General features: G+C 41.8%; 1 protein-coding gene across 2 annotated transcripts in view; it reads left to right on the top strand.

Annotated features, from left to right (window-relative positions):
• Positions 1-13130, top strand: part of TAF4B (TATA-box binding protein associated factor 4b) — a 354229-nt gene that overhangs the window by 325133 nt on the left and 15966 nt on the right. For both annotated transcript variants that reach the window (XM_083187480.1, XM_083187481.1), the window contains 3 exons: positions 2390-2520; positions 2983-3108; positions 11691-11747. In XM_083187480.1, the coding sequence (XP_083043606.1) occupies positions 2390-2520; positions 2983-3108; positions 11691-11747 (314 nt within the window). The remainder of the gene's footprint in view (positions 1-2389; positions 2521-2982; positions 3109-11690; positions 11748-13130) is intronic.

Below are 13130 nucleotides of genomic sequence, written 5' to 3'. Positions count from 1 at the left end.
TAAACTCTGCATATACAGTAATACACAATAATTATTTGATTATTGTTTGTATGGTACATTTATGTTTGCATTTTTCTGCCTTTCGATTTGTTTTACATTATTGCAGTAGCTTTTTTTTAGCTAGGATGACATAACTGATTTCTGGCAGGCCACAAACTCTGTCAAAAATGTCCGGCACTGGTCCTGGCTGATTACTCTTAAGAGGATGACAGCAATTCGATAACTGCCAGGTGCTGGTTGGCTGTGCCTACCCATGCTTAGTAGCTGCAGTGTTTGGGCCATACATACAGATTGCAGTGTTTGGGCCATAGCTGCCTACCCTCATGCATTCTGCAGGAGAATCCCTGACATAGCAGCAATCTCCCTCTCTCCCTCATTAGTCTAGCAATCTTCCTCATTTCACCTAGCCCAAATTACATTTTTGGGGAAAAAAGGAATAAAAAGGTAGGTACTTGTGGATTATCACGGCTCCCATCGCATGCCATCGCATGCCAAATGTAGTGGCATGCGATTTGATACGATTTTTGCCGTTTTTAGGCATTTTTTGCAAAAATCGCATGCAATCGCATCGCATGCGATCGCATGCGATTTTTAACAGAAAAGCATCCAAAAGTATTGAAATTAATATGAAACGTGTTCAATGGCCCCCAAATGGCATTTTTGAGGCTGTACCACCCCACTATCAACGCGAACCCGAAGCGTGGCGAGCGCAGCGAGACCTTTTCATACCCCCACCATCCTCGTCGGCGTGGAGTTGAGAATAGAAAGTGTGGCGAGCGCAGCGAGCCACCGAGCCCGAAGCGTGGCGAGCGGACGCGGACACCTGTGAAGCCCGTGAGGGGACGCGGATACCTGTGAAGGTATCTGCGTCCCCTCGCGGGGCTCGCTGCGCTCGCCACGCTTCGGGCTAGGTGGCTCGCTGCGCTCGCCACACTTTCTATTCTCAACTCCACGCCGACGTGGATAGTGGAGGTATGAAAAGGTCGTAGGACGCGTACCGCCGCCCCTCGCTGGCTCGCTGCGCTTGCCACGCTTCAGGTTAGCGTTGATAGTGGGGGTGGTACAGCCTCAAAAATGCCATTTGGGGGCCATTGAACATGTTTCATACTAATTTCAATACATTTGGATGCTTTTCTGCTAAAAATCGCATGCGATTTTTTTCATGTACGATGGCCATCGTGGGAGCCGTGATACTCCACAAGTACCAAAAGGTATGAGACGTGCAGATGATTCAATGTAACTGCATCTATTTCCCAGCACTTTACCAAGTATAATAGCTCTTACTAACTGCTTTGGGGCTCATCTACATTTGTATATGTCATTTTGGTACTTGTTTAGTTTCACGGCGGCAGCATGGCTGTGCGTCTGAGTCCCCTTGCGGGGCTTGGTGGCTCGCCACGCTATCTAAAATCAACTCCATGCCAACGTGGATAGTGGGGGTATGAACTATCCACGTTGGCATGGAGTTTATTTTACAAAGTTTGACGAGCGCCGAACCCGGAAGTAGCGGGCGGCCATGCTGCCGCTGTGAAACTAAACAAGTGCAGTCATTTAAAAAGATTCCTCTCAGATGTAGCAGTACACACCCACGCTTCTAGGTGCCACGTTCACAATCTATTTATACAATCTCTCCATATATGGAACTGGACACACCCTTTGGGTGGAACATGACATGCTGTGCAAAATTCTATTACCAACTATAATCTCCCTGAAACTAGTTTTCAAAAGTAGGCAAGTATGGTTTAAGCCCTAAAAGGTCTAAATCCGCCTCTGTGTGGCTGTACATATACCAGTTGGGTTTTTGGGCGCAATCATCAAACACCTAGATGTGGAGCCAGTGAGTCCTCCCTTATGGCAGATATAACAGCTATGATTCATCCATTCTGATTAAACCTTTTGTCAGGTCAACAATCAGTTTCTGCAGTTGTGGAATGCATACACATAGTAAACAAACAGTCCTCATGAGCATTACCTATTGGGAATGCCATGTCACTTTTTACAGTGCACATTTATATTATGTGCACGTTGCATAATTATATATTTTTCCGTTTCTGAATAATGTATAAGCTACCTGTACTAAGACCTGTTTTCTTCTATAATGGCTTTGAATTTCTCTACTTAATATTGGTGTCCTAACACTGACCTTGCAAGCAGATATATTCTGAAGGCCAAGTGAAACATTGCCTACACTTTCCAGAGCTCCAGGCTAAGTTTTATTAATGCAGTGTCTAATATCTTTGAAGTTGAGAGTGTAGCAGGAAAATCATAATCTACAAGCCTCTATTCTTAATGGGTATGACTTCTGGAGGGAACAGAATACCTGCTGTGCTAATTATTTCAATTATCAGCTCCCACTAAAACATGTAATGGATTTTCTCTGCTTCCATAGGTAAAAGGCATGACATTAAGGAACTTAACTCTGATGTTATGAACTTGGTCTCCCATGCGACACAAGAGAGATTACGAGGACTTATTGAGAAACTGACGGTGGCTGCACAGCACAGGTCCACAAACTACAAGGTAAATGGAACTGCGTTGCTGAATACTAAGCACCAACTGCCTCAGAATTAGCTGGATCTATCTATTTCAACTGGGAACTCTGTATATTGAATGCTTCAACCACTATTACAATTGTTTTGGTTTTTGCTTTCTAGGGTCATATTAAAGCATAATACATGGGGGGTTTATTAGTGTCATAAATGATGTATATACTAGTAAAGGGACCTGGGTTCACCTCTAACTACTCCAAGGCTCCTCCCTGCTATGTCTATCCCCACTGCCTCTCTATCTACTGCCCCCTCCCCTCTGTTGCTTTTGATCATTCTGAACATGACAACATTATGCTTTTGACATTCGCTATGTTGACATAATGTAGCACACCCAATTTGCATGCATGTGCTAACACCATTAGAATGGCGTTTCCAAGGAAAACAAAGACTATTTTAACGTCTTATTTAATGATTTTTTTTGTTTTGTTGTCAGAGGAGTGATCGATTCATCCAGTCTAGTGATGTACGCACTCAGCTTAAGTTTCTTGAACAACTTGAGCACCTGGAGAAACAGCGCAAAAACGAAGAGGAGCGAGAAATGCTTCTTCGTGCAGCTAAGGTAAGCTTAACATTTCTGCTGAAAGGTTCTGTATTTGGTTTACGTTATCTAAGAGGGATGCGGTCAGTGCAATATAAATATTCAGGAGCCACACTTGGCTGAGAGCACAAGTAAAAATTGAACAGATCCAACAGTCAGGATTGCGTCATTCAGGAGACAAACAGCAAGATCCCCATAGTCAGAACCCCAATAGATCCCAAAGGTAACTACTTGGATTAAGGGTGGAGTGTATTAAAATACATTGCCGCAATGCCAGTGCATATGTACTAACATATGCGTCTGGAATCGCAGTGCGGTGATGGAGGCCCCCCGCGATACCTGTACTGTGATGTGTGCGGGTCTCTGTCTCCTCCCTGCCGCATCCTGCTCCCCTCACGCTGGGGACAGCTAAGCAGGCTGTCCCTGGCGCCTCCTCCTCGCCCTGCAGCCGGAAGAATATCCGGCTGCTTCACTAGGGGGAGGAGGGGTTTACCTTCCAGGGTCCAGGAGGACCTTTCAGGAAGGTAAGCCGGAGGGAGGGGGGGGGGGTTGGCGAGGTGGTGGGTTTGCGTCGGAGGCGGCAAAAAGAAGTCCATAGGCTTCTATAGGCTATCACCACACAAAGGTGTCGATACCCTACAATGCGGTATCGGTGCAGCCTGGTTTTGATACATAGGAAAATGCGGTAAAACCAGGGTTTTACCGCATTTTTAGTTTAATACATCTCGCTCTAATTGGGGAGATTAGGAATAGGCTGTGGGGTGGGGTGAGGTTAGGGTTAGGCTGTGGGGAGGGATGGATAGTGTTAAATTGTGTGAGGTGTGGGTTAGGATTACGACAGGTTTATCTAAACTGTGGCCCTCCAACTGTTGTGAAACTACATATCCCAGCATGCTTTGCCATAGGTTTAGCATTCCCTAATAGCAAAACTGTGGCAAGGCATGATGGGACTTGTAGTTTCACAACAGCTGGAGGGCCATAGTTTGGACATTGAATTAGAGGGAAAAATACTTATTTGGGTGTGTCAGGATTCTGACTGTCGGGATCCCGAATGCAGTGATTTTGTAAATTTTTGTCTCTTTTTTTACTTGAAATAATTGCAGTCCTCTGTTCAATTTTGACTTGCTCTCAGCCAAGTGTGGCTCCTGAATATTTATATTGCACAGGTGGATTGTGTGGCTGGTAATAAAAGCTGCCGCGTTAACTACTTTTATTTATTTTTACATTTGTTTGGATTCCTAGAGGCATTTTGGTACATCACAGATCCCTTAGATCCAGATAGCCTTGTATATAGACATTTGTAAAAAGCAGACAAGCTGTGTTGTGCTTCCTCCACAAAAATTAGCACCAGCACTTTAACCCAGGCTAGAAACATGAGAAGGGTAAAATAATTGGGGTTACCTGATATTTCCATTACCCATACTAGGTTTGGGATGCGGTCATTGGGTCACCAGCAAGTTGTTAGTCATTAGGTCGGCATGCAAGAAGGTCGACATGGTTTATTAGATCAACAGGGTCATTTGGTCAACTGTCAAATGGAATTTTTCACAGTTTTTTTGAGCCAACATGTGCCGACAGGCGGTATTTCATGCCCTACCATCCATTAGGGTGTGGGGAGAGAATAAAATAGTGTGTTGAGCCCAAAGCATGGCAAGCGGACGCGGTGCACTTTAACCTTTGTCCATGTCGACTGTTTCGACATTCGGGTAAAGAAAACAGCGAAAAGCACCATGTCAACCTTTTGACTGTCAACATAACCCATGTCCACTTAATGACAGTGTCGACCTAGACTCATGTCAACCTTCTTGCATGTCAACCTAGACACATGTCGACCTAATGGTGGTGACCGAATGACTGTAACAACTTGCTGGTGACCAACTGATCCACACCCCTAGGTTTTACCAGCTAGTGCTTAAATCACTATACCAGGGGGCACTAATTTACTAGCCCACTACTGGTCCCAGCATGCCTTGTCACGTATCGTTTTAGTGACCACCAGATTATTTTGCCACTTTAAGACACAATATGATACAGAATGTGCTGTCTCATTCCTTGGAGAGAAAAAACCTGTAAATAATAACTATACATGGACACAAAATGTAAAAATGAATAATTAGAAAAAAGCTCAGTGATGGTCCCTTTCCTTCCATAAATAGATCACAGAATAACAGATTACAACCAGTCATTCCCATAGTAGCGATTGACTACTCTGTTTAGAGGCACCAATGTTCCCAGGATGCAGTCAGTATACCTACAATAAAAATCCAGGCGGTCAAAATACCGACAACCATTGACCGACAGATAAAATGCCGACATTAAAAATGTAGACAGGTCAAAAAGTCGACATGAGTTTTGAAGATTTTTTTCATTGAAGCAAACTTAGAAACATAGAATTTGACGGCAGATAAGAACCACTTGGCCCATCTAGTCTGCCCCTTTTTTTAAACATGTTACCTCAAACCATATTTGATCCTTATTTTTTTGTAAGGATATCAATATGCTTATCCCAAGCATGTTTAAATTGTACTACTGTATTTGCGTCTACCACCTCTGTTGGGAGGCTTTTCCACTTATCTACTACTCTTTCTGTGAAAAAATTCTTCCTCGCATTTCCCCTGAATCTTCCTCCCTCTAGTTTCAGTGCATGTCCTTGTGTTCTGTTGCTCCTCTTCCTGTGAAGAATGTCTCCCACCTGTACCTTGTTAAAGCCCTTGATATATTTGAAAGTTTCTATCATGTCCCCCCTTTCCCTTCTCTGCTCTAAAGTATACATATTAAGATCTTTTAGTCTTTCCTGGTACGTTTTGTGATGTAGGCCATGCACCATTTTAGTTGCTCTTCTTTGTACAGTCTCTAATGTATTTATATCCTTCTGGAGATATGGCCTCCAGAACTGAACACAATACTCTAGGTGAGGTCGTACCAATGACCTATACAGTGGCATTATTACTTCTTTCTTTCTACTGCTGATACCTCTCCCTATGCAACCAAGCATCTGACTTGCCTTCTTCATTGCTTTGTTACATTGCCATAGTGACACCTAGATCCCTCTCTTCCTCAGTAGTTTCCATTATAGTGCCATTTATACTATATTGAGTCTTTGGATTTCTGAGACCCAAGTGCATGATTTTGCATTTTTTGGCATTAAACTGTAGTTGCCATTCTCTTGACCATTTCTCTAATCTGCCTAGATCCTCAATCGTTTGTTTTACCCCTCCTGGTGTGTCTACCCTGTTGCATACCTTTGTGTCATCTGCAAAAAGGCACATTTTACCCTCAATTCCATTTGCAATATCACCAATAAAGATATTAAAAAGCACCGGTCCAAGTACAGATCCCTGGGGTACTCCACTCGTAACCTTTCCCTCCTTTGACTGTACTCCGTTTACTACAACTCTCTGTTTTCTGTCCTGCAACCACGCTCTTATCCATTCAACTATCTTAAAATCCAATCCCAAGCTTTCAAGTTTATTTAACAGTCTGCGATGTGGGACAGTGTCAAAAGCTTTACTAAAGTCTAGATAAGCTACATCTACAGCCCCACCTTGATCTATTACTTTAGTCACCCAGTCAAAAAAGTCAATAAGATTTGTTTGACATGATCTTCCCCCAGTAAACCCATGCTGTTTTGGATCCTGTAAATTGCTGGTTTTGAGATATTCTACAACTCTTTGTTTTAAGAGTGTTTCCATCAATTTCCCTACTACTGATGTAAGGCTCACTGGTCGATAGTTGCTTACCTCTTCCTTGCTTCCACTTTTGTGCAGTGGGACTACATTCGCTGTTTTCCAGTCCTCTGGGATTACTCCAGTAGCTAGTGACTGGTTGAATAATTCTGTTATTGGTTTTGCCAGCTCCCCTTTAAGCTCTTTTAGTATCCTTGGATGTATCCCATCTGGCCCCATTGATTTATCCACTTTCAGTTTTGAGAGTTCTGTGAGGACTTTCTCCTCTGTAAATGTACTTGTCTCTCCCTCAGTTTTCTGACTATACTTGCAACTTAACTGTGGCCCCTTCCCCTCTCTTTCAGCAGTGAATACTGAGCAGAAATAATTATTAATATTATCTGCTATTACATTGTCCCCCTCAAGAAAACTTCCACTCTCTGTCTTCAGTCTAATTATTCCACTTTTTGTTTTTCTCCTTTCACTTATATACATAAAAAATGTTTTCCCCCCTTTACCCACTGACTGGGCCATTTTCTCTTCAGCCTGTGCTTTTGCACATCTGATTACCTTCTTAGCCTCCTTCTGTCTAACAAGATACACCTCTTTGTCCTCATTCTTCTGCGTCTGCTTAAATTTCTTAAAGGCCAACTTTTTTGCTTTCACAATACTTGCTACTTCTTTTGCAAACCACAATGGCTTTCTTTTTCTTGTGTTTTTCCTAACTCTTTTGACACAAAGTTCTGTTGCTTTTAGAATTGCACTTTTAAATTTTTCCCACTTATCCTGCACTCCTTCCAAGTTCTTCCACTCTGCCAAAGAATCCCTTACAGAGTTTCCCATCTCTACAAAATCAGCCTTCCTAAAATCTAACACCTTTGTTTTTGTGTGCGATGAGTCAGTCTCTGTCTTTATTTTGAACCATACTGCTTGATGGTCTCTGGATCCCAGATTTTCAGCCACATTTATGTCAGATATTTGTCACCATTTGTAAGTATTAAGTCTAATATTGCGTCCTTACGAGTGGGCTCCCTCACCAATTGCTGGAGGGATGCTCCTTGCAAGGAATTCAGCATGTCCCTACTTCTGGTGGAACTTGCAACAGGCAGCTCCCAGTTTACATCAGGTAGATTAAAGTCTCCCATGATTATCACCTCTCCTTTTAATGCCATTTTATTGATGTTCTGCAATAGGCTCTTGTCTAGTTCCTCTTCCTGACCTGGTGGTCTGTAGATCACCCCTATACGAAGAATCGCCTTCTCCCCTGTTTCTATGGTCACCCAAAGGGCCTCCGTTTTTTCTTCAATACTTTGTATTAAGGTAGTCTTTATATATTTTTTCACATATATTGCAACCCCTCCTCCAATTTTTCCCATTCTGTCCTTCCTAAATAAAGTATATCCTGGTATAGTTATGTCCCAGTCATGATTTTCATTGCAGTGTACATGGAGGGGGAATATAATAGAGTGCCGAGTGCAGTGAGGCACCATGCCCGCAGCAAGGCGAGCGTAGCCAGGGGACAAGGTACACTCATACGGGGTTCATGTCAACCTATGTCAACATACAGACCAAAAAATATGAAAAACTTGTGTATCCTATTTCACCTGTCTATATTTTAACCCCTTACCGACGCAGCATGTTTTTGCCTTCCTGACAGAGGCCTTTTTTTCAAATCTGACATGTATCACTTAAGTGGGGATAACTTTTTTTTGCTTTTACTTATCCCAGTGATTTTGAGATTGTTTTCTCGTGACACATTGTACTTTAAATTAGTGGTAAATTTTGGTCGATACAGTTTTTTTTTGTGTGAAAAATACCAAAATGTCGTAAAAAAATTGAACATTTTGCTATTTGTAAAATTTTCTGCTTGTGAGACAAATAATCATACCACTCAAAATAGTTAATAACTAACATAGACCATATCTAAACTTTATTATTACATCATTATTTCAACTTTCTTTTATTTTTTTTGGACACTAGGGGGCAGCAGAGTCTAAATTTTACACATCACACAGTAAACGCTGCTTTTGGCTGTTCACGTTTGAACAGCCAATCGCAGCGATCGCCCATGGCGGGGGGCATCGCTGCCCCCCCTGGGCAATGAGGGAAGATGTCTGCTGTCAGACATCGTCCCTCTGTCACCGCGTCTCTAGAAGTACATCCCGACCATGACGTAAATGTACGTCAAATGTCGGGAAGGGGTTAAATGTTGGTATTTTGACCATGTCTGTATTTTGACCATGTCGGTATTTTGACCATGTCGGTATTTTGACCATGTCGGTATTTTGACCATGTCGGTATTTTGACAGTCAGTCAATTGTTGGTATTTTGACCGCCAGGATTTTGATTGTAGGTAAATCATACCGAACCTAATATTCCCATGCTAAACTACTGGTGTCTTAAACAAATCAGCTGCCCATCAATGGATTTTAATCCTCCATACTTTTTTTTGGGAAACTTGCAATTTAGAGATAAAAATCGCCAGTTATTTATAGCAAGTTTGTTTTTGCCATCAAAATCACATTGCATTACGGGATATGATCACTAGGTCGACATGGGTTAGGTCGACAGGGACATTAGGCTGACACAAGCATTAAGTTGACATGGGGATGGTTGACAGTCAAAAGGTCGACATTAGGTTTTTCACTTTTTCGAGCCGACATGTGCCGACAGTTGGTATTTTATGCCCTACCATACACTATGCCAAGCTCAGTGAGGCACCATGCCCGAAGCATGACTAGTGCAGTGGTGCACATTTTTAGTGTCCATGTCGACACCCAGGTAAAAAAAGTGAAAAACCCCATGTTGCCGTTCCCCATGTCGACATAATGCTTGTGTCGACTTAATGACCCTGTCAACATAACCCATGTTGACCTTCAGTCATGTCGATCTTCAGTGGTCGACCTAATGCTTGTCTATACTATGATCCTTACCCTTGCATTGCTTTTGCCACTAGGGGGAAATTAAAATGTTTTATCGTGCCCAATCTCCTGTCTAAAGTGACAGGAGTTCACTGGCTGATAATCAAATGGTGATTTTTTTGTTACGCATATTGCGCCCATTAAGGTTGGGTTTAGTAACGCAAAACGCCTAAACATGACCAAGCTAATGGGTGGGATGAGAGTCATTTGTGCCTCAAATTAAGTCTCTTTTCTCATCACTTATCTCATCTTTTGGCTCACTACCCCTGAAGCTGAAAAGATTTGTGAGTGCCCGTTGGCAGAAACATTTCAATACTGGCAACGGGTGCGTACGGGCGCCCAACATTTTAATTCCCTCCTAATTATGGGCATCAGGTCAGATCGGAATTTAACCACATGCGATTTGGCCACTTTCAACCGATTTCTTGGCCCGATCCATCGGAATCGGGAAAATCACACTAGTGTATGGCCAGCTTTACTCTAAATCAGGCATGTCCAACGTTGGCCCTCCAAATGTTGTGAAACTACACATCCCAGCATGCTTTGCAATAGTTTTAGCATTCTCTAATAGCAAAACTGTGGCAAAGCATGCTGGGATGTGTAGTTTCACAACATCTGGAGGGCAAACGTTGGACATGCCTGCTCTAAATCATCCAGGGCTGTAAAAGATGCAAGCTGCATCAGTTACCACAGGGAAGCAAAAGAACACCAGTGCTTCATTGCCTTGCCTATCTTTATCAAAGCAAGATAAACCAGACCATTGATATGGCACGCAGTAACAGAGAAGAGCAGTTAGGACTTGAATAGGCAAAAGGCATACTCCTTGCAGTCAACAGCAGTGTTTCCAGAATTTCAGCCAATAGGGAGAAGGCTGACTTTGTATGCATATTTGATAAGCCCAAAGTATTTTTATGAAGAGTTCAAAAAGTTACCTCCTTTAGGTCATTAACAGCTTGCGGCACGTTTTATAAACATCCTGGTGGCAATTGAGGTTACATGAGATGGAAAGATGTTATTTTTGAATGCCACTCATCAAACAGAAGTCCCAATATCATATGAAAGAACAAACAGCCAAGGTCACAGATGGCCAATCAATTCTGAGAATAGCAAACTAGTCCTACCTATAAGGAAGAGATTTCTAAGTATTATAGGCTCTCCTCAATGGTCCATTTTGCTGTCCCAAGAAAGATTTAAAGGAATCAAGGTGGTGGTAAAGAACACAGATGCAGAGTACACCTTATTATTGGAATGCATTACATTCCTGTATATATTTTCCTTAACAGTGAGAGACATGCAGGAGAATGTATTGTACAAATGGTACCAAGGAAACAAGTGCAGCAAGATGACCTTGGATGATGCCAATACCCAACACGCAAGAAGTCTAGAGAAGCAAAGCAGCTTAGAGACAAATGCTAATGAAGTTATTGGGTAGCAAAACCAGGGGCATGATTAGCTTAAGAAAAATATTGAAAGGGAAATTAATGTTCTTTCAAACCTTTTGGACATGAAAGTTGTCAGATTACCAGGATCATATTTTTTGAAGGCATCTTCAAGAGCAGAACCATCCACTAGTGCTCTGTCAGTTGGGTCATCATAAAAGAAACATACATTCATTTAATAGGCACACCCAGTGGCAAACACAGGATTTTAATGGTTATAAACCAGAAAATCTCAACAAACACCATCAACCACCCCACCACACACAGGCACCTCCACACACACACATACATACATACACACACACATACATACACACACACACACACACACATATAACGGGCACCATAATACCCCTCCCTTCCCACACATGCATCCTAGCACTTGGCCTAAGTGCAAAATGAAAATGCATGAGGGAAGTGTCAAGAACCCCCCCCCCCCCTTTGAGCAATGCTTTTTAATCACAGGAGACTATTGTTATACATTAAATATTTAATGGTGGCTCAGTGTTTAAGAATGTAGTTCGTTTTGAGTAACCCTTTAGTCCACTGAGTTAGTTGTTTCTATTGTCTGTTGGCAGAGCCGATCGAATAAGGAAGATCCAGAACAACTGAGATTAAAGCAAAAAGCCAAAGAGGTAAGTAAGTCTGAATGGATTCACAGGGGTACATTTACTAAAGCTTCTAAAAATGAAAAAAAAGGTGATGATGACCTAGCGACCAATTAGAGTCTGTCTATCATTTTCTCGGATGCCATAAAGAACTGCAAGACAAAAATCTGATTTGGGCAACATTTACCTCTTTTTATTTTAAGATGTTCTAGTAAATTTACCTCACAGAAAGGCCTAGTGTGTATGTTATTCCACCCCCTCTCTGCCAGTGTAGGCCTGCATTGGGGGAAAGGAGACTGGAGAAAGATGGAACTCTTTTGGCAATTAGGTGAGTTTAGTTTGCAGTTGCATACCATTTATAGAAGCCTAAGGGAAGGACAAAAGCAGCCATAGGCAAGGACGGCATGCCAGTTAAGACCCCATTGTAGGAACAATAACACATTTTTTTTTCTACATTAATTTCAGTTCCTCTCTAAAAACAATTGACTATTTTATTTAGGTGTGCCAGGTCTGTAACTTTTATTTATAAAATCTGATATTAAAATAAGAAGGGGAAGCACTATTACATCTAACATCTGGGACTGTACAATAGGCTACGTTTTTCCAGGGTAATTGTTCGTTTTGTAAATCTGATACTGCTTATAATTCTTTGGCTGGGAGGCGGCACTGGGATTTCGTTTTAAATGGAAAATGCCTCAAGCTTTTAATTTTCTGAGCCCAGCAGTTTCAGCTCTGAGATGGAGCCCTTGTTTTTTACTCAGTTCATGTTTAGCTGCAGGGGTTTTAGTTTATAGCTTAGGCTGGTTAAGCTTTTGCTCCCAGAGGCCTCTGCATAGCAACTGTACAAATCAACAAATACGTTCATTTATGTCTGTAGCCTTTCAGTCAGTAGCTAATTTTTATTTCCCAATATCCATTTCCTGACTTTTTTAGCCTGAGAGGAAAAAAAGCTGCACTAATTAGAGCTTATTTTAATTGAGCCTTAATATTGGAGCTTTCTGCAATTGGCCCTGAGGTACTGGGAACAGAGTGAAATGAAAGTAGTGGAGAGGTGTGCATGATATATGTGTAGAAGAAAAAAAAAAAAAATATATATATATATATATATATATTTTTTTTTTTTTACTTGACCTGTCGTTTTATTCCCCTGAATAAATCATCAAGCCTGTTCACGTTTCTGATTAAGGATCTGACAGCAGACGATAATAAAGACAATTGAGGTGTGAGACATGTGATATGGAGCTGAAGAAATTGGTTTCTATAGTTACAAGGCTGATTTCATGCAATTTTTAAGGATCTTTGTTCTAAATGACTCAGATACAACCTTTCTCCTCTCCCCCCTTCTCTCCTAACTGCGCCTCCTGAACTATGAAATTTGTTGTTGCTAAACAGAGCTACATGTTGCTTCAA

Source organism: Crinia signifera, chromosome 5 (genome assembly GCF_055691185.1).
Source record: "Crinia signifera chromosome 5, ASM5569118v1, whole genome shotgun sequence".
NCBI lineage: Eukaryota > Metazoa > Chordata > Amphibia > Anura > Myobatrachidae > Crinia > Crinia signifera.
The sequence above is the reverse complement of the archived record's forward strand: the minus strand, read 5'-3'. Positions and strand labels throughout refer to the sequence as shown.